Genomic DNA, 26,379 nt, shown 5'->3' on the forward strand with positions numbered 1-26,379 from the left:
ACTTTAAATTGTTTTCTATAAAAGAGCAAGCATTGCTGTCATACAAATCTTTAAGTGCTTTTAGTTTATTTTTTCCCATGATGTAGCTTTGGTTTACATTTTGCTAGCCTTGTTAGAGTATTCCTATACTTTTTGATTTTCAGGAACTGCAGTCTGCTTCTGAAATTCCTATACCCAAAACTACAGTTTCCCGATTAAATGATGTTACGAGTAAGCATGAGTACTCACCATCTGTAGACTCATCTTGAGAGGGAACATGAAATTTAAGGAGTGCATCACTCAAAGAACTACACTTTCAGCACAACTCGTGCTTGGTAATTCACTAGCCACAGCACGGCTAGCACTTGGTAATAATTTATTTATTTATTTAGCGAACGTATCATCACATTCATGATAAGGACTTGTCAATTTCAAACGATACACTTCTGATATTAGGAGCTACGTAACGAACACTTGTCGTTTGTTTTGAAAACACACCCCTAGCCTAAGCCTAGTTTTATTCGTTAAGTCGTCTTCGGAGAAAGGTTCCCCACAAACAAAAGCAGTAGCAAAGTTCACATCAGGTGACAGCTCACAAACACTTTTCCACTTCAAAAGCAACTTTTGAGATTGTTTAGGAAACTTGTAGAAACGCTTGTTGTCAACTTCGTCCCTTGAACCTACGTAATATCCAGATGAACAATTCGGGAAATTACAAGAGCGTTTCAACGTCAGTTTCTTGTGCGGCATACACTGGAAAACATAGAATTCATTACTTTCACTAGAACAACTGCTAATTAGACACGTCTTATTTAGGCAAGCGAAAGGAAACCACACAGCTTAATTCGTGATAGAAGATAATATATTTCATTCATACATAGTTAAAATACTGTAAATCGGGATATAGGCCTATTACATTAGTATTAATTGGTGGACATTATTTTCAGCACGAATTCTCTCCAGCTCCTCAATAATGCTTATGAAATTTTAAATCTATAATCATATTATAACGAAATATAATTTGTAGTATCCAGATATGAAATGAGAAACACTATAAAAACGGCCAAAATGCAGCTACAGTACAGCACGTCACAACTGAATCAGCCGCTCTTCGATCGCATTGGATAGATCTCATTGGACAATTGTACGGGTTCCAATCATCCAATTAGATGGCTTCAAGACTCTTGTAGCGCCTGGAGTGATTTGGAGACGAACTTCTCGGCGTGTTGCCAGTTTTTCCGTGTAGCTTTCGTCCGCACGGTCGACTACTGACACACGAATACACTTCGGTTACATCACTGTCATCGTCACTACGTGTACATGTGACACATTTTCCGCAAGACAGAAACAGAATTTCGGAAATAATTTTTTGCTGTCTTGTTTACATGTTAAGGTCTGAAGAGGATTTGCTGGCCCTCTTAAATATGGCGTCTGCAAAACAGCTGATTCAGTCACCACAGTCTCTTCACTTTAATATTGTTGTTAGCCTCATGCTCAGTCTTAATGTATCTGCTTCTCCTTCACTGCACAATAAGTCCATATTAACGGAATATTCTGAAAATGAGACTTGACTTGACAACTCGCGAACTTTTAAAAGCGGTTGCGTTTACGGGAACGTGAAAATCGATAGCGGAATTGGAAAAACAGCAATTAGAAGCGGATTTCCAGAATCGATTTTGAAGCGTTTACATGACCACTCTTAAATGGGATTGCGTAATCTGTTTACGAAATCGGATTTTGGGAGCCCCATTTAAATGGGGGTTCGGAAAACGAAAGCATGTCAGTTAACATGCCAAAGGTCAGGTTAACCTAACCTTAACTCTCATTAGAAAATGTGGACGAGATAGTTACTTCAAAGTGCTCCAAAAAGTACCGCCGTGTACATTTTTTCGACATGCCATTTAAGTCTGATTGAACATGCAAACTTACGATGTTCTCTCAAGTGCAATATAATAAAGAACAAAAATAACTACTAACCATTTTCGCCAAAGAAACCTAACCGTTACGACAGAAAGTTAACTACTCGAAATCGTAAACAATGGGGAAACTGTAATAGGTTTCACAATACGATCGTGTGATTTGCCTCACCATTTCCTATTCGAACTAAGAGCTCTGTCTACCAAAAACGATGCGAGCTACGCAAACTACGCCTGTTGGGTGACAGGTAGCACCACTTCTATTACCGGCTAGTCGGACAAAGTGAATTGATGGTAGGCAAAGCCACCCCAGATTACGGTAATGAAATGTAAATTGGGAATCTGCGGTGACTTCTTGAGATCAGTATAAGAATCAAATCGTGCATAATTTGTTTTGCTCTTCTCGTGTCATTTAGTGCTTTTTGTGATACTGATGCATATGTAGAATCAGATCTAAAATAAAGGTGCCCATTTACACGTTGCTACTTGCATAAATAGTGTGACAGTTTGTGCATAAGCTACGTACGAAATTTCATTTGGATTTAAATCAGACGACTCAAGTTCGAACCAGCGAGGTTTTTCGCGTCGAAAATTGCCTTCTGCAGAAAACTGATGCGGTCTGTAGTGTAACAATGCATTAAAGCTGAAATGTCTATTGAACAATTTCCACCTAATGATTATACATATATTTCGGTAATTTTCTTCTGCTTTTATGACTTAACATATTTCAGAGCGGGAAGTTTTTAATACGAGATTGAAGTAAGCTCGAACAACATCCTTTCCAAAGTTTATGTTCTTTATACGGATTTTTCCAGGAACCTCTTCAAAGACTGACGCGCCGAAAATAAAGTGACTCATGCGCACACGTTTGCGCTGTGATTGGTCACCGCGCGATGCCATTACTCTCATAGCGTCTACAGGATGCCATGCATAGATTGTATGTTGGCAGGTGGACGCCATCTTCAATGCTGTGAAGTGTAATAATACGCCGGAGTTGTCCGATTATCTTGCGAACGACAAAAGTTTCGGGACTCCGGTTAATTGGTATGTGTTCTTGGTCCTATATGTGTGCTACTGTAGAGAAATAGAACTCTTATGTCATCTGAAACACAACAGAGCGGTAAGAGTTGGGTGTGGTACGTGTATAAGGTCGGATGGGCTGTCAAAGTGAACTGATAGCGTAAAGAGTGTTTTTTTGTCCTCTCTTCAACAAGCCTTGAGACACGCCAGAAGTTAACGATTCAGTTCTTTACCTTTGGATCTCTATACGAATAAACTATTTGCGATCGTAATAATATTTTATTAGTTGTGTGACGAAAACCAATACAATGGCCGCGATCGATGAGTGTAATGCCCCCAGTGACCGATTTCTCAATGTTTAAACAGATACTTTGTGTCTAGTGTGATTGTTGAACCTAGCAGTGACGTGTTTATTGGTAAATATCTACGAGCTTCATTGTTTTCGTCTAAAGATTGATATAATGTGAATGAGTTGTAAGATTTATTGAACAACTAGGCAGTTCGAGTGGAATGTGTATTTTCGGTAGCTTTGATCTTGTATGTGGGTACATTCTTTAACTTTCGGAATTACTGATAACAGAAGGATTGTAGAGAGTTTCTCGTGCCTTAGAGTTGTAGTGGCTTTCACAATTCTCTGTGATTGGAGTTGTCACTTGGAGGGATACGTACACCGTATTTAACACAAAATGCCTCGCAGATATTGAGGCGCTTAATATGTCTGTACATTTCAGACCTGAATGGTTGTACGTTGTTATGCCAGAAGAAAATTTTTGACGTATCGGTAAACTGGCTCGCAAATACATTAACTGATGTACTGTATACAGATGTTCAGAATAAAACTACTGGCTACAGTGTGTAATCTTCAGACATTGAATTCACCGAAAGCAAACATTTAGTAATGAGTATTGCTCAGAATCGAATATTGTGAGATTCAGTATGCCACCGAAACACCTGTTGGTTGCTATTGATTATGACTTGTATTTTCATTAGCGTAGCAAGAAATACAGATACGCGAACCTTACGTCACTGTCCAGCAGATGTATGAATAAGAGTTTTCAAACAATCAAAACTCATCCGACTCAGTTGATTGACGTAGAGTATGAAGTTAACATTATAAACCGCTGTCAAACTTTATTTGCTCTCCTTTTTTTAACTATGCACATTTTGTCGAAAATTTATAGGCCAGATGAGAATCAGATAAATGTTGAATATAGTGAAAAGAAACAGGGATAAGCCTTGTAAAGCTAGTTCTTGTGTAGCTTTTAATACCATCTCTTGTGGGGAAGAGGACAGTATTAACTATTATTAGCCACATGTCAGGATATCTTCAGAGGCAGATTAAAATGTACTGTTAGGACTCCCTCCCTCACCCCATCCTACCCCAAATCTTGATTGTTGCATAGCCTGAAGTCTAAGATCAGTGAAAGGAGGTAATTTGAGAGTTTGCAAATCCAATGATTGTGAATGACAAATAGAGATTGTGGTAATATTGATGTGCACGGAGCTAGGTGGCGCAGTGGTTAGCATAGCACACTGGACTCTCATTCAGGGTGATGACGGTCATCATGATTAGGTTTTTCGTGTTTTCCCTAAATCTCTTCAGGGAAATGCCGGGATGGTTTCTTTGAAAGGGCACAGCTGACTTCCTTCCCCATCCTTCTGTAAACCGATAGAGATCAGTGACCTCACTGTTTGGTCCCCTCCCCCAACAAATCAACCAATCAATATTGACCTGCAACATAGCACAATGTTTACTTTCACACCATATTTTGCCATTTTTGTACACCTGTCATATCAATTAAAACATAAGGTAAATTCAGAAAATGTGTGTGATGCACATATGTTGTAGATGTACTACAAAAGAGGCAACTTTTAGTGGCCTCTTATAAGGAAGTTGACTCCACAGATGTCGGCAACTACTGGTCATTGTTGCTCGTAACGTTTAAATTTTTTGAGAAGGTAATGCACTCAGTTTTCACCTGTGTGTGGAGATGGAGTACCTTGCAAACTATAGTTTACATTTCAAAAGGAATTACTGAGGCAGCTATTTTTTATGTACACTGAACACACAGTTTTTATAGTTATGAAATGTATATACTTTAGTATTATCTGCATTTTGTTGAAGGCTTTTGTCTACTGCAATATTTTGTTTAGGGAAGTTAACTATTCTGACATACATTGGTCAGCCGGTTTGGTTCCTATTTAAAAAAAACAGGGGGCAGAAAGCTACACTAGGATGTCTCAGATAATACAAATATGAAGGCTCGTCATCTACACGTGAAGAAATCACAAAGCGTATTTCAGAGTTCAATCATGGTCCTATTACTGTTTTTAATTTTGGGTGAATGAAGCAAATTTTAGAACTTTATGCCAATGCTACTAGTAATGTGGCCAAGCCGAATGAAGAAGAGTCAGCAGGGAAAATGGAAAAAGATATTTTTCTTAGTGAAGTGTTTCGCAAATGAGCTATCTGTAAACTTGGAAAAACTCAACTCATTTAGTTTTGTACTGTCAAAAATACTTCAGTGCCTAGTATCAAATGTAGAGAAAATAGGATTGCACACTTCACAAAATATAGAGAGTTGTCCTGTAGTAGAATATCAGGTAATGACAAATGGAATCAGGCAAATCACACAAATACCAGGATTTAACAATTTGTAGGGATTTGAAAGGGAATGATCACATAGGCTTAAAGGTAGGTCAGGTAGGTGGCAGACTTCAGTTCATTGGCAGGGTACTGGGAAAATGTAGCCAGTCTACAAAGAAGACTGTTTACAAAGCATTTGTGCTTCTCAGCTTTGAATATCTCTCAAGTGTGTGTGGGGCCCATACCAAATCATATATTGGTCATATACAAAGGGCAACATGTGTATTCACAAGTTCAACTAAGTCCAGTCAATTTGTCTTAGAATCTTGACAGTCATATTTTATGTCAAAAATACACATCAAAGTAGTGTAGTTTGTCTAATATATGTTCATGATATGCACAAAAATTCTTGTAGAATATTTGCTATATGTCAAGGCATTTTTTCACTATCTGTTAATTTTTATAATAATAAAATAATTAAAAGCCTGTGCTACAGAGTAGCCTGTTAGTACCACAAGCTATATTTTACATTCACATCTCTTGGCTTTGCAACTAATTCCCAACTTGTCACCTGCAACCTAAACAAGACCTCAGGTTGTGCTACAGATCAACACAAAATACGTATATATAATGTGATAATTTTTTTCTCCCCACAACCAATCTGTAGCTGCCCCCCCCCCCCCCCTCTCTCTCTCTCTCTCTCTCTCTCTCTCTCTCTCTCTCTCTCTCTCTCTCTCTCTCTCACACACACACACACACACACACACACACACACACGTACGTGTATATATTCATTCTGCCTTCCTCCATACTTTTTTTAGGTCTGTTTATTGTATTAACGATTTTCTAAAAGAATTTAAAAAAAAGAAGAAGAAAAGAAAACTGCTGTGAGAACAAGTCCAGAGTGTTGGCCAGTTATATTTAATTTCGTGCTGACATTGAGTAAAATAATACAATAAAATTACTTCAGTATTGCAGAATAATCATTGAACATCACTTTTAACATAAGCATAAATATTTTAATTATTCTTCAATAAAGAAAATTTAATGGACTAGTATTGTATTCGCAAACTGACATGTGAACTTATTTCCAAGTGTGGGACATTATAGTATGATAAGAAATCTATTTTTCATATTGCACACTTTTATCGGTTCATGGGTACATAAAAAAAGTGAGTGGTGGGGCAATGTGTAGTCATGATAACAGATACTGATTCTGCTTAATCTCTATGTTATTATTTGCTTCAGGGTTCATGTAGAATATTTAAAATTAATTTTCTTGCTTATGCAGCTGTTGTGTGGCCATTTAGCAACCATAGTTTTTAGTATGAGCGACATAACAAGCAATACTTATCATTTTCCAAGTGCGTAAAACCTTTAGAGGGAGTCTGGAATTGGGAACATTCTCCTCATGAGGATAATATGAGTGTTGCCATGGACAACTGGAGTGTGCATAGTGTACAGACACAGGGCAGGCTATTAATGGTGAAAAGTGTTCTCAACCTCTTTCTGCACAGAAAGCATAATGCACCTACTTGCAGACTTGCACTGCACTGTGATAACACCTTAGTTGCAGCAGTATAACTCAACCACAATATTTTTGCACTTGCCTGTTATTAGAAAAACATGGCGATATTACAGTAAACAAGTAGTGTTGACTAAGGAAAGTGCATCACACTGCCAGTGCTCTCAAGTCAGCTGTGGATATATGTGCTGATGTGTGATAAATAAGATGACCAAAGCACCCTCACTCAGGTCCAATAATACTGATGATGCTATAATCGCTATCACTTTTGACACACAAAATTGTTTGGATTGAAGCTGTACTCTTGTGGATGTTCATTGTACTATTGAGACCAATTCTTGAAATTAGGTACTTTGTATGTCTGCTTTGTTAGTAAATATTCTGAGAGTAGTTCTTAACTTTTAAATCTATCGAAATTGTATGTTGAACTGCATGTGTAGGTTTGCTTATATTGGTATGAGTGCACCATTTTGAAGTATGTAATAGCAGCAGTATGTTGTCACATAAAATAAACACTATTCATCATGAATGCAATATTTTGGTGAACATGTTACTTTGCTCTGTATTCGCAGGATGTTGACTCATGTTGAAACATCAGATTGCAGAGTTTCGAATTGTTGTAGTATGTATGCAACAAGGGAGCTGGTATTTTATTTTGAATTAGTGGTCTCTCGGGTTTCTGAATCTCATTTCTGTTTCCGTGAAATAGTCTGTATTTTTGTTGTGTATCATTGGCAGAGGTGAATCTGGTTCAGATTACATTCTGTTCTTTCTGGGATAGTTTCAAGTGCATACTGTGTATGTACTGCTGTGAGAACACTTGAAAAAAAAAATGTATTTATCACTGAGCATTGGTTCATTATTTTTATGTGTGAAAAGTGCAGCAAACTGTTTGGCTGGACAGTTTCTTTGCAAAAAATTTAAATGCTATCCATTTGATTTTCGGTTAATATATTGTGCTGTTCATTGGTAACCTCTGTTGTAGGAATTCCTTGAAGATTCCATGACACCATGAGTTACCAGATGCAGCAGCCACAGTCTAGACTTAGTAAGTATAATATGTTGCTGTAATTTAGTATTTGTGGATGCATCTTAAACATGGTCTTTCAGTTAGTATGCTGTTCACTCACATGTATTTCAGTTATAAAGGATAGCAGAACAATGAAAAATAAAGGTTGCCCCCGTTATACAGATTTGTATCTTCCATGAGAATCTGAATGGAAGAACACTCCCTTCTCTTTGTACTGGAGTAAGAAATTGTTTGGTTTGTGATGTATCTTGTGAAAAAGCATTCCATCCTTTATGAAGTTATGAAATATAGAAACAGTTTAGCTTTGTATGTGACTTTAGTTAGTTTTTAATAATTCCATGTTTACAAAGTTGCCCACAATGTTAGTGTTTGAGACAAATATAAGAAGCATTGCAGAAGGCAGTTTCCTTCAGTGTTCATTTTTGCATGAGTTGAGGAGAACCACTTTGTGATTAAAACTGTGTGGCAAATATAAGTTTTTGCTTTCTAGCTTGGAGTGTTTTTGGCTAATTCAAGAAGACCAACTACACTTGAGAGAGCTAGAAAGTTTTAAAACAGAAGAGTAAAATCAACTTTTGCACATGTCAGGGTTTGTTCATTTGTGTACTGGCAGCTAGACCTTCAATCCTCAGTTTGGAACACCTTTGCCATATCTGTAAATATAAGGAGATAATTTCAGTCTTAGGGAAACACTCTGTTGAGGTCAGATTTCAACAACAGCCTGAAGATAATTGTTGCAAGCTATTGCAGATAGGGCAATGTGTTCTGTATGTCAGACAGAATTCGTTGGGCCTATCTACACATGCAATTAATACTGTTTGTAAGACTACAGTAGAATGAAAGTGTTTCCTTATTTATGGGTGAGATGTCAAAGTCGTAAAATAAGAAATGTTGAAGATGATATTGCCTCTGTTGGATCAAAAATTCTGTTATACATGACAGTACAAAGAAATGGTAAAATGTGAAACAATTATACAAAAAAATTATGGAAGATTACAAACTGAATTTGATGCTGAAGTGTGTGTTCCACAAGAGTAGAAACACCATTAGGGATCTTTTTTAAATATTATGTCATTTAAGTGCTCTGCATTTTGCCATATACATTCACTAAGCTGATTCTGAATATTTGCACAAGTTGGCCCAGTGTGTTACTCTGGTTTATTGGCGATGTTTTCTTCAATCTGGGTCTTTAGCTGGGCCAGGTTTATTGGTGTAGCCCGGTACACAATACTTTTCAGGTATCTCCACAAAAAGCAGTCAAAGGATTCATGGTCTGCAGTTTGGGGCAGGCAAGCGATGTCGACATTCGTTGGAAGTATTGAGACATCATACTGACAGCAGTGTCTCCTTCATCTTTAAAGGAATAAGGGCCCATCACCCCATGGCATGACACTACAGACCATACAGTAAGGCCCCTTTCACACTGGTGACAGTCACCAGCGACAGTCTCCAACAGAGATACATTCATTTGAACTGGAGCATTCACACCGGGACACTACACAGCCTCGCTGAGCTACTGTGACACAGCAGTTACTCACCCTCGCCACATGCGATGGACAAGGTCACTGTGTTCACAGAAGTCACTGCTGGACATGCATTAGTTTGAATTAGAGTGTTTGCACTGGGAGACAGAGCCACAGATCAGACACAGCACTGCAGATTTGGCAACAGATGGCAGTCATTTTTGAGAAAATGACACAAAACATTCATTGTACATTATACTGTACACATTGTAGCCATGAGTTTAGATTTGATTGACACTGAAGATTTTATAAGTGAAGTAGAATACCGTCCTGCTATTTGGGATGTCAAAAGCGTTGTCTATAGCAACAAAGTGGTGAAAACGAATGCTTGACAAGAAATTATAACGAAGTTTGTGCCTGATTGCAATGAGACTAGCATGGATGAAAAAACAAAATTGGTATGTTGTATGTTCTTTTTTCAAATTTAATAACCTATTTTTCGGACCAAAAAAGACTAGCGAAATGTAGTTGCTACGCCTGTAAAGGCTTGGAGGGTAGTAATCTTCAAGCACATTTGCATCCGTCACCTGTTTTCTTTTGCATTTACCAGTATCAAGTGTACCTTTATGCAGTCTTAATGTGATAAGAAGGGACAAAATGGATTAGTGTGGAGAACCATGAACTCACCCCTACAGGGCAAATGAAGAAGAAATCTAAAGATATACTTATATTTCAAAATTTTCATAACAAAATTAAGGGTGTGTCTTATCGTCATCTTATGGTCTGAAAAATACAGTTCAAATATCATTGTCCATTCCCGTGATTTATCAAATTAAGTTTTTGCCATTCGGAAATACTGAAAAAACTTCTTCTCATCTTGTCTCGGATCGACATAAAGAGTATAAAATAATCCTTTCTCCAGCCGATCACATAGCAGTGGATATATGTGTAATCCTCCTCCTCCTCCTCAGCCTCCTCCTTAGAAGTACCAACAAAAGTTCCTCATCGCTAGAGTCCATTTCACTAAGTTATCAGTTGGCAATAACTGCAGTGTCAGACACCAGAGATCCAGGAGTGTCTATCACAATTACCGGTGACCGGCACTGGTGACCATCAGTGTCCCAGTGTGAAACAGGCCTAACTTTAGCACTGGGAAACAGACCCTTATGAAGCACTTCAGGATTCACCTGTGTCCAGTAAGGCATATTCTCATTATTCAGAGCCACTTAGGTGAAAATGGGCTTCATCTAACATTCGAAAATTTTCAGTTAAATTGGCATTCTTGCTGATTTTAGCCAACAAGTTTCCACAGAATCGCATATGCAATACAGATGGTTGTTCATCAATCTGAAGCTTGTAAGAATGCAATTGTGAAGGCTGTGAAGCCTCTTTGCATGTTCAGGTGTCAGAGCCCCAGTGATGAGCCAAGTTCTCACCACTTCAGCTTGCCCAGAATTAATGTTTTTTGGGGTACATACAGACAAGACACACCACTAAGCTGTTTTCCGAAGAGAGTTGTTGCGAGCTAGTGTAGGTAGGGTAAATTGTTCCATATGGCAGACAGAGAATTCCTTGATACCAATAAAGAACAAACCTCTGTCAACACATTGGTAATATGCTTTCACAGCAACCATACACTCAGCACAGCTCCACTGCAACTGAATGTCCGTCACTGTTCCACTTATTGAACATGTTGAGGGTTTCCAGTGTCAACGTCAAATGTTGCCGTTTCGCTGTGCTTCTCCATATGTAAAAAGAATGGTGGCTTTTTCATTCAACATGAAGTGATGTCACTCAATTCATCTAAGAGGCACTGAGTTGTTAAGTATACTAATGCTGTCCTCAGGTTGCAGAAATGCTTACTCATTTGTCAAAGATGGAATATAGTAATTGAGCACTTGTGCGTGAACCAGAATAAAAACTGAATGACAGCTGGTAATGGGGCAGCAACTACCATAGAACAACTTGGGAAAGTCTTCTTCTGTTTTGTACACCGTTGTTACATGAGTCTGAACCTCATGTAGCACTTACCATACTCAGTTACAAACAAAAATTATGGCTGCTATCATAACCATAAAGATTTGTTTTCTGAGTATGCTTAGTTTCTTCATGCATCAAGCTTACATTATGCAACAGGATGTTTGTAACTAGCAATAAAATTGATTATACCATTATGATCCTGCTCAGTGTCTTCTGTACCACATGTTAATGGTAATAATGAGTATATTCAGTATGGAATCTCAACTATTGCCAATGCAGCCATATTGTGTTGATGAATATCAGCAGACATTGCCCCTCCTCTGGCCCCCCGCACCGTATCTTTGCCCAACTGACAAAATTAGACACCAAAAATGCCACAGCGCATGTGTTGAAGCATTATATTGCCCACATAGCTGCAGTATGCTTGGGAGTTCATACTGTACCGCCACTATATTCTTGTTCTGCTGGCTGCCTTGTGGTTTTGATGTGGGTTGATGTGTGAAGACATGATGGAGAGAACCTAGAGTTTTCTATGGCTGAAGAAATTCTGCGGGGGATAGGGCAGTGATTGTGCCCAGTTACCAAAAGACGCTGAAACTGGTGATGGCGATTTGTCGAGTGGTTTATAAGGACATGGAGATCTTTTATTTGTTGAGTATGGAGGAAATTGGGAGAATTGATGGAAGTTAGACTTACTTTTAGTAGCAAAACCAAGTTACATACATGCAATTAATTTTCCTCATAATTGATATTTTTAATGAGGAACCGGTGTGTGAGCCCATGTAGAAATTTGCCACCTGTAGCAATTACTTCTTACAATTTTAATTGAAATGTGATAACTGAAATGAAAGCAATACAGTTGTGGTACTATGTAAACTTCTGATTGTTGGATTAATCTTCTGCATGAACTCCTGTCGTTTTTGATGATGATCCGAGAGCTCATTGTGAAATTGAATATTGACACTCACTTATGAACTATTGATTACTCATTAACTTTTCTCCTTAAACCTTGCATCTAATTGACTAATTTAATTTGATTAGAAAGAAATGCTCTGAAAACTGTTTGTCTTTGCAGTTGTTATACTTAAGGTAATTCTAGAGACAATGGCACCCTTTTGAATTACTTTCTGTGCCACATTTTGCATTAGAAAGCAACAAGAAAATTTATTTCGATAGACACTACTTTCCTGCGAGAAATAAAGTAATCAGTAACTTCTTCAATATTATTTGTAATAGTTTTATGTAACACAAAATCTTCAGTTGGTGTAATACCTATTTAAATCTTCACTAGCACATCATTAACACACTGATTGCTTTTTGGATGCTGCAACCACCTTTCTATTCTGCTTGTTCTTACTCTTTATTTTCCAAATTTATAAGCATGGCACAAATATTTGTTCTTTGTCTGATGACACAAGCAATGCAGCATACACCATGTTGCCTTCTGTCACTAGTCTGTTGGAATTTTTGTGAGAATCTTTTTACGAAAAGAGACAATCATCTTTCCTATGATCTAAATGAGAGCGACTGTAGGAAACGAGTAGTCTTCCCTGAAGGCAATAGGAAGTACTCCGTGCAGCTTTATACAGCTAATTTTCAGTGTATGTAAGGAAATGATCCTTTTATTTGTTCAACTACTACAGCTGTGAAAAATCAAGAAGAATGCTGTAATTAGTTTCAGGAAGTGTATCATTATTATTATTGGTTTTCAGCTTTCATTAACTGGTTGTGGAACTGAAGTAGTAAATTCTTTAAATAATTTACATTTACTACAGGCAAGGAAGTCCTGACGGATAAAATTTACAACAGTGTAGTGAGATAATTGTATTGAAAAGAGTGTGTTTTTTTTGGGGAGGGGGGGGGGGGGGGGGGGGGGGAATGCTGCTTTTCTGAGTAGTACTCATGTTCAGTGAATTGCTACTTGTGATGGAAAAAAGGTGGAGTCTAAATAGAAAGTAAAAATCAAATGTTAATAAATCAAAAGACTGTCACGTTATTAGCTCCTTCTGCAAGAACAGTTGCCACCAGTCTGAAAACAGTAATCCATTCATTGATGCTTTGGCCTCCCAAATTTTAAAGTTAGTTCCAATAATGAGACAAAGTGAGAATGGAGGAGGACTAAAAAGGGATCAGAAACTATTGTAACATTTCGTCTCTTTTCAACAAATTTGAAACACATTTGGGTGCATTTCAGTGCAATAGGCCTTTTGCCCCGACTTTGGGAAATTACAGAGCTTATTAGAAAGCCATATAAATATTGAACTTCCATTTCGAATTAACTCAAAATTTTTTAAAAGAACACATTGCCATTTGACTATTTTATTGTTTATTTAAGTGCAACCCGGGTTTCATTCTTTTATGCCATTTTCAAGTATTTGATTTTATGTCTTTAACAGGACACTCAACATGTTGTCAAGCTCAAAGTTGGCCTGTATGGCCTAACAATGTGTTAAGTATCCTGCAATATATGTGAAAAACATAAAATCAAATACTTGAAAATGGCATAAAAGACTGAAAGCTGGGTTGTACTTAAATAAACAATAATACAGTCAAAGGGCAGTGTGTTCCTTAAAGAAAATATCAAAAACTGTTTGAAACACAAAAGTTGCTTAAAAGATAAACAGAAAATGGGGAAAAGAAGTAACTTGTAAACTATCAATATGTACATATATTGATATTGGCAATGGTAGCAAGCCAACTGTAACAGGGCCTTTTAAAAAAAATCCAAACTGTAAAATTTGAAGACTGTGAGACCCATCTAAAGAGCATAAAAGCATCCTCACCATTTAAACTTTTTCTAATGCAGTGACTGTTTCTAGTATAAATAGTTATGTACATCAGCGTGCTAGTGAGGTGAAGCTCTACTCTAGTGCCTCATGAAATTTCAGCTTTGGTTCAGTCACCAATGCTATGAAATGCCCTGTGGTGCACAGTTAATAACATGTATATCATATTGAGATATGAGCACAAAGTTTCACAGTGATGAAGAAAAGCCCAAAGACCTTCATTTTTGAGACTGCATTTAGTTTTATTGTATCCCACTAAAAGTTCCACAGCCTTGGGATTTTCTGTATCAGCATCTGGATGCTTTGAAAGATTACCTCCCTTTAAGATGAAGTGATTTGTCATCATTGAATGCCCAGCTGAGAACCAAATCATCATTTTCAAATTAAACACTCACAAAATTTGATTGTATGTCATTGCCAGCTATTACTATTGTAATAGCTGTATACAATGTGACTTATTTCATGGTCATCAGAAAGTGTACTCATGAGTTCAGAATTCACAATTTGTCCCGTATGTGGAGTTATCATTTGTACGATACTATAAATTTAAACTGTCTCCACTGTTTCATTTATAAAACTTAATTGTCCAATGAATCCATATTTGCAAAAGCAAAGTGTGTCCTTGATTTCTGACAGCATAACAAACTTCATTAACCAGTTTTGGTTACCTGACAGTTTTCTACGCTATTGTATTTCATTTGGTATGTAATTTGTGTAACAACCCAGTCTAAAACACTTCTTGTACTTCAGAACACTTTATATTATAATACAATACAACAAGAGGTTTTACTGTCAATTGGTAAGGCTTAACAAGGCTGCTAATGAATTTTCAAAATTCAAGATTTGCTTTCCATTTTGTGTAGAAAAATGAGTATGATTTGATATGCAGAGTTCTAACACATTAAGACCAGATAATTTTAGTATTATTATTAGTATTATATGTATTATTTTATTTATAAGTATTATAATTATAGAGGCAAACCCCTGAAGACTATTTACAACACATCTGCCAGGAAAGCTTTAAGAGTCACATTATAATTATATTTTGTTTGAAATTACAACAAAAAATTATTTGGGTTTAAGTTTGAACAGAATTTATTTGCTGGAGAATGCAAGAATATTTCACATAAATCACAAAATACAATTATGTTTGTGCCATTTTTAACATTATGGTGTCCTTAGCAAAGCCTTTAGTGAATAGCAATACAAACAAGTTATCAGTTGCTGTATACAAAATAGCTGACAAATAAGCAGAAGGGTCACATTTCAGATCAATGCTGGTACATTGTCGTGTCACGTACATTATTTTATGGCACCTTTTGCAGTAAATGAATTAAGTATATTCCTGGTATATTGTTTCCTTGTCTTCTTAAAAGTGAGATGATGTATAACTGTTATAAAAGATCATTTGTGGATAATTTGTCTGTGGCCATACCCTATAAATAAACCATTTTCAACATGACAGGTTGCAATATTTAGAAGGAAACTTCATGACATGTAAGGAAGTTGAGCTTTCTTAAAAGTAGATACCATACTTTGCCTTGCTGTAGAATCACATTAAATTTTACCAGGTCCAAGGTTGAAGCCTCAAAAACTTTTAAGGCATTTTTTAGTGTCGTTCTTGCTGCTGCCCACCACCCTTACTTCTGTGTGTGTGTGTGTGTGTGTGTGTGTGTGTGTGTGTGTGTGTCAAACTGCATTCCAAAATTGACTTTATGCAAGCTGCAAATGAAATAAAGCAGATTATATCAGGGATGTATAGAAAGTAAATAAAACAAATAATGTGTTCATTACACTAATAGTGTTTCTGTTTACACTTTTCATGCAGACCAATTCATTTGGAAATTTCTGCTGATTTAATATTTATGTTACACTATTAACAAACAAGTAAACCATTGTGTTTATTTGCTGAAGACAAGGCACTCGTCACTGGGTAAATTAGATAAAAAAGTGTGTACTGTTGCCCAAAGAGTACCTTCTCAGAAATCATGAGTTGCAAAATACTTATCTCCTAGCAAAGGCGCAGCAGGCTTCTTGTGAATTTTTTGGCAGCTGTTTTAGGTTACCTGTTCACTAATTCTTGCAATACGTAAAATAATGTAATGCAAAATTTTTTGGTGTTTTATTACACAGTGTGTCAGAAAATGTCTGTTGTGACACAAAGCTGAAAGCTCGTTTTAACTCACTCAAATGTAAGTTAATACCTTTAGGTTTTTGCTCAGATACATCAATGCATACTGTAGATAACAGATATATTTATACCCCAAAAGATGGTTCTAAAATGTCTTTACTGATTAGAGCCTTCAGAATTTAGAATTGTAACTCCATTTCATACTATTGATTTATGAGCTATATTTTCAAAATTCTTTGTTCTTTTAATCAATATAAGATTGTCAAAATACGTGTTTTGAGGTCATCAAAGAAATTTGTAAAGACAGTCTCAAAATAGTACCAGATAGTAGGTAGTTTCCTTTCCGTTTACAGGCAGAAAACCTATTAAATGACTCTTTCACAATATAGTTGAATATATGTTGTGAAATTACAAAAGCTTTGAAATTACAAGGCAAAATGATTGTAAAAGCCACCCAAAGATTGTGGTGTAACTATTGCTATATCCTTTTAGCTGGGATGGTACACTCCCACAGTATACATGACGCCTTTGTAGAGATCAGAAAGGATACTGACAAATTAAAATGTTAATACAGGCTGTTTTGTAAGTGTGGGTAAGTGCCATGAAGTGTATTCTCCACAAAAAGCAAGTGTAAACATTCTGTTTTGTCAAACAGTCTTAACCTTCAAGAAGTTTTTAACTAAGTAGTACAAAATAATGATGGTTATAATGCCTTATATGAGAGAGAGATAGAGAGAGAGAGAGAGAGAGAGAGAGAGAGAGAGAGAGAGCAGTATGAAGGGAAAAAAAGTAGAGATGGTACTTATTGCTGTTAATCAAAAAGATAGTGAGTTTCATTTGTGGCTTAGATTTCCCATATTATTTTCAAAACTGGCCTAACAAGTGTTGTGCTCAAAAGTGACCACGACCTTCAGCTGAAGTAAATATGGTGAGACAGAGAACTTTTTTAGAAGTTTTTGAATCAAAACTCATAAACCTCATAGAAGATAGTTTGTGCAAATGTGATTTTTTGGTGTCATCAAATTACTCAGTTCCTATTGATTTACATTAAAATAAAAAAATTTTGTTACGTTGCCTGAAGTTATTGTCCCTTGTGAAACTTGTTAGTCATGTAATAACTAATGTTCTTACCTTTGGAAAATAAAATTAAATATTAAAATTACATTGCACACAGAAAAAGGAAAGTAAAATGTGAAATTATTTAACATACACCTCTTCCTTGGAGACACTAGTTTAAAATTTAGAGAACAGTGAAGTTATCAGTGTTACAATTGGAAGAAACGTGGATGAATAAATAAAACTGGCCTGGGCAGGTGCAGATGATGTAAGTTGGACTACCTTTCTCAAGGTGCATGAAATACACTCCTAGAAATGGAAAAAAGAACACATTGACACCGGTGTGTCAGACCCACCATACTTGCTCCGGACACTGCGAGAGGGCTGTACAAGCAATGATCACACGCACGGCACAGCGGACACACCAGGAACCGCGGTGTTGGCCGTCGAATGGCGCTAGCTGCGCAGCATTTGTGCACCGCCGCCGTCAGTGTCAGCCAGTTTGCCGTGGCATACGGAGCTCCATCGCAGTCTTTAACACTGGTAGCATGCCGCGACAGCGTGGACGTGAACCGTATGTGCAGTTGACGGACTTTGAGCGAGGGCGTATAGTGGGCATGCGGGAGGCCAGGTGGACGTACCGCCGAATTGCTCAACACGTGGGGCGTGAGGTCTCCACAGTACATTGATGTTGTCGCCAGTGGTCGGCGGAAGGTGCACGTGCCCGTCGACCTGGGACCAGACCGCAGCGACGCACGGATGCACGCCAAGACCGTAGGATCCTACGCAGTGCCGTAGGGGACCGCACCGCCACTTCCCAGCAAATTAGGGACACTGTTGCTTCTGGAGTATCGGCGAGGACCATTCGCAACCGTCTCCATGAAGCTGGGCTACGGTCCCGCACACCGTTAGGCCGTCTTCCGCTCACGCCCCAACATCGTGCAGCCCGCCTCCAGTGGTGTTGCGACAGGCGTGAATGGAGGGACGAGTGGAGACGTGTCATCTTCAGCGATGAGAGTCGCTTCTGCCTTGGTGCCAATGATGGTCGTATGCGTGTTTGGCGCCGTGCAGGTGAGCGCCATAATCAGGACTGCATACGACCGAGGCACACAGGGCCAACACCCGGCATCATGGTGTGGGGAGCGATATCCTACACTGGCCATCCACCACTGGTGATCGTCAAGGGGACACTGAATAGTGCACGGTACATCCAAACCGTCATCGAACCCATCGTTCTACCATTCCTAGACCGGCAAGGGAACTTGCTGTTCCAACAGGACAATGCACGTCCGCATGTATCCCGTGCCACCCAACGTGCTCTAGAAGGTGTAAGTCAACTACCCTGGCCAGCAAGATCTCCAGATCTGTCCCCCATTGAGCATGTTTGGGACTGGATGAAGCGTCGTCTCACGCGGTCTGCACGTCCAGCACGAATGCTGGTCCAACTGAGGCGCCAGGTGGAAATGGCATGGCAAGCCGTTCCACAGGACTACATCCAGCATCTCTACGATCGTCTCCATGGGAGAATAGCAGCCTGCATTGCTGCGAAAGGTGGATATACACTGTACTAGTGCCGACATTGTGCATGCTCTGTTGCCTGTGTCTATGTGCCTGTGGTTCTGTCAGTGTGATCATGTGATGTATCTGACCCCAGGAATGTGTCAATAAAGTTTCCCCTTCCTGGGACAATGAATTCACGGTGTTCTTATTTCAATTTCCAGGAGTGTACTATCTGGGCCAGTTTCATTTTGTACGAGGGAGCCACCAGGAGTGCCATTATTTTATAATTTAATAATCACATCAACAGTATATCCATGTGCGACCAATGTCAACTTAATACCACTTTAAAAAAAAATCTGTGTTATAAAACTTGAGCTGAATTCCTGCTCAGAGTATGGAATTGCTGACCTGAGTCGTACGTGTCACAATTAAAACCTATTTCACCGGTAATTTATCCAATAGATTTTCACCAAGCAGCAAGTATAAAAAGAAGCATGAATCATTTTTAAGATTCACAGATGACATAGCCTGACTGGCTTAAACAGAGGAAAATTCTAGGAAACAGAAATTACATTATATCAGGCACAATGTAGATTAAAGATAAACAGAAAATGGCAAGGGAAGAACTGTTAGAGAATAGACTACCGACAGCAACTCAGGAAAATAGTTCAGGTCTCAGCAGTTTAGGTATGGGAAGAAAGGTTTCCGTTGCTTAGATGACCATACTGTTTAGTGCTTAAAACTTAATTCATCAATTCATTCAAGAAAGGAATTGTATTTGCAAGGAGAGAAGCATGCATGTAATCCATTACTCAGTAATTGACTATTGGGTTCTGTGTACAGGGCGATTCACGGAGATATGCAAATATTTTAATATGTTATTCTACGAGCAAAACAAAAGAATAAGTTCGTATAAACATAGGTCCACAAATGATTAGTTGCGGAGTTACAGCTCATAAAAGATTTTGCCTGAAATTTAGCAACTTTGCTAGTATGAAGTCATCACAAAACTGTATGAGGTTGAAGTAAAGCATGATTTTCATTTATTTTGTTGTTATTGATCTGATGAATCTAATAAAACATGTCCCAGATGTATATCTGCAGTAGTTTTCCAGAACATCCAGAGAAGTGAAGAAGTAATTTTGTAAAATTTTTAATTTATTAACTACTTGGCCCAATTGGTTTTTTAATTCCAGACAATTTTACAAAGTTTTCAACAGAAGTTATAAAGAATTTAATTTTGGAAAAACAATGGCAATAACATTAACTGAAACTGTATGAATGTGTCAGATAATCTGCTTTTATTAATACCATTGCACACTTGAATTCATGTTAAACCGGAAAAAACAAAACTCAGTTTAAGGAAGTTGTATAGTGTACATACAATTTCCCAATACATTCACAATAAATGTTCCAAAATATCTCCACTAAGTTCAATTCATTTAGCTGCATTTGTATGAACCAATTTTGTTGCTCGGTTCAGTTTCACTTAATTTTTTCTATTGCAGTCATAATGCAAGCAAGTAATGCCTCATGTGTATTGTCTTTGCCTTCATAAACTGTAGCAAGTGGGGCATTTCTTCTTGGAGGAATTGTAACTACATCTCGCCAGTTAGATGTCCTGGGATAATGAATGGTCCAATAAAGTGTGTGTTAATTATACCACACCACACATTTATGCTGAATCACTACTAGAAATTGTGTTGCTCTGTGGCATGTGGGTTTGCCTCTGACCATCCGTGTTCGTTATGTAAATTGTTTATACCATCTTGAGTAAACTGTGCCTCATCAGTAAATAAAATGTATTTGTGTAACTGCCAATTAGTATTTAACCAGTTGCACAACTCCAAGTGAAGGGCAGGATCTCCCGGATATAAATGATGCCCTTTTTGTTTATGCTGAGGATACAGTATAGTGTATTGCCAGACCTTAAGATTGTGAAATGCCTAATCGTTGAGAGATCTGTCATGCACTGGTACCCGGGCAACGTTGAACAGCATCCATAACATCTTCATGTATCGAGCACTCATACTGATTGTGGAAGCTAAGTAGAGAACCTGTCTCCCGTAACATTCAAAATACTCCAGTAATGGTTCGTGCATTTGGAATCCTCAGAGTTGGATAACATGTGCAATATTTGTTAACTGCAGCTTTAGCGTTACCACCACATTTGCCATAAATAAACACCATATCGGCATATTCCTCTGTCGTAAATTTGAAGGGCATCCCTATTTCAAAATAATCTACAAACTACAACAGTTATTATGTGGTTTCACTTAAATACACTGCTGTTATTATGTTCTTTCACTGAACAATACATAAAATTAACTCGTTTCAAGGTTAGGAAATGACTGAAATAACTCACTAACATCTTAATGGAAAGTAAACAAATTTAGTTGTATAATAATCTTTACTTCCCTGGATGTTGTGAAGAACTACTGCAGATACACTCCTGGGGCATGTTTTATTAGATTGACCAGACCAATAACCACAAAATAAATGAAAATTGTGCCTTACTTTAACCTTGTACAGTTTTGCGATGGCTTCATACTAGTGAAGTTGTTAAATTTCAGGCAAAATCTTTTATTAACTGTAACTCTGTAACTAAACATTTGCAGACCTATGTTTATAGGAACTATTTTCTTTAGTTTTACTTGTAGAATAACATATTAAAATATTTGCAAATCTCTGTGAATCACCCTGTATAAGTGCATCATTTGAAATAATTTTGACCCTGTCAGTACATGTAGTGTGCCCACAATTACAGTTCTAGTTTGAAAACACTAGAAAGAAAACCACTGTTTGGAATGATGTCAAATTTGAACCGCATGATATTAAAACAAGGAATATCATGGAACAAAATGAATAAATGAAATAAAATAAATGAACCTTTTACCAATAGATGGCACTATAAGTGTCTCAACATAAATAGGGCTGGCTACAAAGGTCAGGTGAATCGCAGTACGAAGGCCATGGTTTGAGTTGTACATTACATCATCTGTACTGTTCGATGTCCATGACTCCAAGAGTTCAGCTGTCAACAGTTGTGGCCCTGTTAGGTAAGCCCATCCACCACAGCAAGGTCATACCACATTGTATAGGAAAATTCAGTTTTTTATTGTCCTAGGGCCAAGAACAAAATAAAAAGCAAAATGACATTGGTTCCTGATTGTCGTGAGACTGGCACAAGACATATTCAGTATTTTGTCCACCGTTTTCTGCCGCAAGTTGAAATCAAACCTCATCATGTTCGACAACATATCGGAATGTCTTGAGGGGTCCCGTCCATAATGTGTTGTGCAATGCATGCCTTCAATTCAGCTTCCTTTGCAGTTGGAGCACTGAACACATCTTTCAGAAAACCCCACAGCCAGAAGTCACATTAATTGAGACCAGGTGGTCAGGTGACCTGGATGGCCAGGCTGTAGGGAAATGTTTTCTGATAATTCTAATACTTCACTGGCTGTGCAGTGTGCAGAGAAGTACCATCTTGCATAAAAATGATCCTATCCACACATCCATGCTGCTGAAGGTTTGGAATGACATCGGTGCGCAAAAGACTCTTAGCATTTACCAGTAACGGTAAAGATAACAGGACCCGCAGGACTCGACCTCCTTGAAAAAATTGGCCCTAAAGTAAACAATAAACAAAGGCATCAACCTATACCATGCAGTCACCTTTGTAGAATGAACCACGTCCAGCCATTCTGATTTAGGTTTTCCGCGATTTCCCTAAATTGCTTCAGGCAAATGCCAGGATGGTTCCTTTGAAAGGGCATGACTAACTTCCTTCCCCACCCTTCCCTAATCCGATGGGACTGACGACGTTGCTGTTTGGTCCCCCTCTTCCGAATCAACCAAAAGTAAAATTAAGGAGTACTGGTTGATGGAAATGGGTTTCGTCTGTCCATAGAATGTTCAGTGGCCATACATTTTCCACTTCCATGCTAGTAAAAAATTCCAGAGTGAACATTTATCTTGCTGACAGATCTGCAGGAAGCAGTTCTTGAATGTAAATGGTTTTGTACAGATAGCAGTACGCAATGTTTCATAGGATTTGATGCACTGTGCTCACAGACATATAGAATATTTGGTTAATTCCCTTGTGCAGTCAATGTTCTTGTTAAAGAGCTTTACCAGCAGCACGTGATGCTTCATGGAGAGTCATGTTGAGTGTCTCGGATGCAAACTAAGGAAAAGCTAACTGTGTCACCTATTGGTCAGATTTTCATTAATTTATTTTGTTCCATAAGTTTCCTGGGTAACAGAAGAAATATTGAATTTAATTGATGAAAGGAGAAAATATAAAAATGCAGTAAATGAAGCAGGCAAAAAGGAATACAAACGTCTCAAAAATGAAATCGACAGGAAGTGCAAAATGGCTAAGCAGGGATGGCTAGAGGACAAATGTAAGGATGTAGAGGCTTATCTCACTAGGGGTAAGATAGATACTGCCTACAGGAAAATTAAAGAGACCTTTGGAGATAAGAGAACCACATGTATGAACACCAAGAGCTCAGATGGAAACCCAGTTCTAAGCAAAGAAGGGAAAGCAGAAAGGTGGAAGGAGTATATAGAGTGTCTATACAAGGGCGATGCACTTGAGGACAATATTATGGAAATGGAAGAGGATGTAGATGAAGATGAAATTGGAGATACGATACTGCGTGAAGAGTTTGACAGAGCACTGAAGGACCTGAGTCGAAACAAGGCCCCCGGAGTAGACAACATTCCATTGGAACTACTGACGGCCTTGGGAGAGCCAGTCCTGACAAAACTCTACCATCTGGTGAGCAAGATGTATGAAACAGGCGAAATACCCTCAGACTTCAAGAAGAATATAATAATTCGATTCCCAAAGAAAGCAGGTGTTGACAGATGTGAAAATTACCGAACAATCAGTTTAATAAGCCACAGCTGCAAAGTACTAACACGAATTCTTTACAGACGAATGGAAAAACTAGTAGAAGCCGACCTCAGGGAAGATCAGTTTGGATTCCGTAGAAATACTGGAACACGTGAGGCAATACTGACCTTACGACTTATCTTAGAAGAAAGATTAAGGAAAGGCAAACCTACATTTCTAGCATTTGTAGACCTAGAGAAAGCTTTTGACAATGTTGACTGGAATACTCTCTTTCAAATTCTAAAGGTGGCAGGGGTAAAATACAGGGAGCGAAAGGCTATTTACAACTTGTACAGAAACCAAATGGCAGTTATAAGAGTTGAGCGACATGAAAGGGAAGCAGTGGTTGGGAAGGGAGTAAGACAGGGTTGTAGCCTCTCCCCGATGTTATTCAATCTCTATATTGAGCAAGCAGTAAAGGAAACAAAAGAAAAATTCGGAGTAGGTATTAAAATCCATGGAGAAGAAATAAAAACTTTGAGGTTCGCCGATGACATTGTAATTCTGTCAGAGACAGCAAAGGACTTGGAAGAGCAGTTGAACGGAATGGATGGTGTCTTGAAGGGAGGATATAAGATGAACATCAACAAAAGCAAAACGAGGATAATGGAATGTAGTCGAGTTAAGTCGGGTGATGCTGAGGGTATTAGATTAGGAAATGAGACACTTAAAGTAGTAAAGGAGTTTTGCTATTTGGGGAGCAAAATAACTGATGATGGTCGAAGTAGAGAGGATATAAAATGTAGACTGGCAATGGCAAGGAAATCGTTTCTGAAGAAGAGAAATTTGTTAACATCGAGTATTGATTTAAGTGTCAGGAAGTCATTTCTGAAAGTATTTGTATGGAGTGTGGCCATGTATGGAAGTGAAACATGGATGATAACTAGTTTGGACAAGAAGAGAATAGAAGCTTTCGAAATGTGGTGCTACATAAGAATGCTGAAGATTAGATGGGTAGATCACATAACTAATGAGGAGGTGTTGAATAGGATTGGGGAGAAGAGAAGTTTGTGGCACAACTAGACTAGAAGAAGGGATCGGTTGGTAGGACATGTTCTGAAGCATCAAGGGATCACCAAATTAGTATTGGAGGGCAGCGTGGAGGGTAAAAATTGTAGAGGGAGACCAAGAGATCAGTACTCTAAGCAGATTCAAAAGGATGTAGGTTGCAGTAGGTACTGGGACATGAAGAAGCTTGCACAGGATAGAGTAGCATTCAGAGCTGCATCTAACCAGTCTCAGGACTCAAGACCACAACAACAACAAGTTTCCTCCAAGCTAATAACATGCTGTTAAAATTTGATGTCATTCTGAGCACTGGTTCTCTTTCTACAGAATTTTGAACTTGGAATTTCAGCATTATGTTGCTATTAATTCTTGTTACCCACTGTGTAATTGTGCTAGTGCTTTTGATATTAATTTTATACATGGCTACATTCCTCTAAAAATTGTCATTGTAGCCCTAAGTTTTAGTTTGGTGGACTGTCATACAATTGTTGTTGATTATATTCTCCACTCCCTTTGTGGTTGATTCATTTTGTGAACTGAATTTCCATGTACTGAAAGTACAACAGTATTTCCAAAAATTCCTCTCAGAAATTTATTAAATCTACGTAGTTTGGTTGGCCAGCACTCACCTTCGTAACTTCCAGAGTAGCTGATAGAAAACATAATAAATAACAAAAGGAGTAAAAGCAACAATTCACTGGGTAGATGAGATTTTGAATGATTGAAAAAGCAGCACAACTTGAGAAACAGGTTTCTACTTGAGGTTAGAGAAGAGGAAACAATTGGTCAGCCCTCTCCAACAGACAGCATTTTCCCTTTCTTCCCATGAAGATGGAGTGTGTAGTTCTCAAGTAAGGAGTGGTACAATTTATTTTTCTGTGTTTCTATAGGCTTTACTGGAAGTTGAAGTTCCTTAAAATAAGTATGGTTAACCTTATCCATCTCTCTGTGAATGTAGAAAATTTCAAAAAATGTTGTTGCTTTCAGTCCACAGATTCTGGATTGATGCAGCTCTCCATGATACTCTATCCTGTACAAGCTTCTCATCTCCAAATAACTACAAATACTTTCAGAAAAGACTTCTTGATATTCAAATGTTAACAGATTTCTTTTCTTCAGAAACGCTTTCCTTGCCATTACCCATCCACATTTTATATCCTCTCTACTTCGAGCATCATCAGTTATTTTGCACCCCAAATAGCAAAACTCACCTATTACTTTAAGCGTCTAATTTGCTTATCTAATTCCCTCAGAATCACCTGATTTAATTTGACTACATTCCATTATTCTCGTTTTGCTTTTGTTGATGTTAATCTTATATCCTCCTTTCAAGACACTGTCCATTCCGTTCAGCTGCTCTTCCAGGCCCTTTGCTGTGCCTGACAGAATAACAATGTCATTGGCAAACGTCAAAGTTTTTGTTTCTTCTCCATGGATTTTAATCCTTATTCCAATTTTTTCTTTTGTTTCCTTTACTACTTTCTCAATATAC

The 26,379-nt window shown here is 38.0% G+C and overlaps 1 protein-coding gene across 3 annotated transcripts in view; it reads left to right on the forward strand.

Moving 5' to 3' along the window:
• Positions 1-2,783: 2,783 nt before the first annotated feature.
• Positions 2,784-26,379, forward strand: part of LOC126467192 (armadillo segment polarity protein) — an 89,796-nt gene continuing 66,200 nt past the window's right edge. For all 3 annotated transcript variants that reach the window (XM_050096443.1, XM_050096445.1, XM_050096444.1), the window contains exons 1-2: positions 2,784-2,939; positions 8,013-8,075. In XM_050096443.1, coding sequence (XP_049952400.1) covers positions 8,039-8,075 — 37 coding nt within the window. In that variant the 5' untranslated portion in view covers positions 2,784-2,939; positions 8,013-8,038. The remainder of the gene's footprint in view (positions 2,940-8,012; positions 8,076-26,379) is intronic.

The sequence above is a fragment of the Schistocerca serialis genome, chromosome 1 (genome assembly GCF_023864345.2).
Source record: "Schistocerca serialis cubense isolate TAMUIC-IGC-003099 chromosome 1, iqSchSeri2.2, whole genome shotgun sequence".
Lineage (NCBI taxonomy): Eukaryota > Metazoa > Arthropoda > Insecta > Orthoptera > Acrididae > Schistocerca > Schistocerca serialis.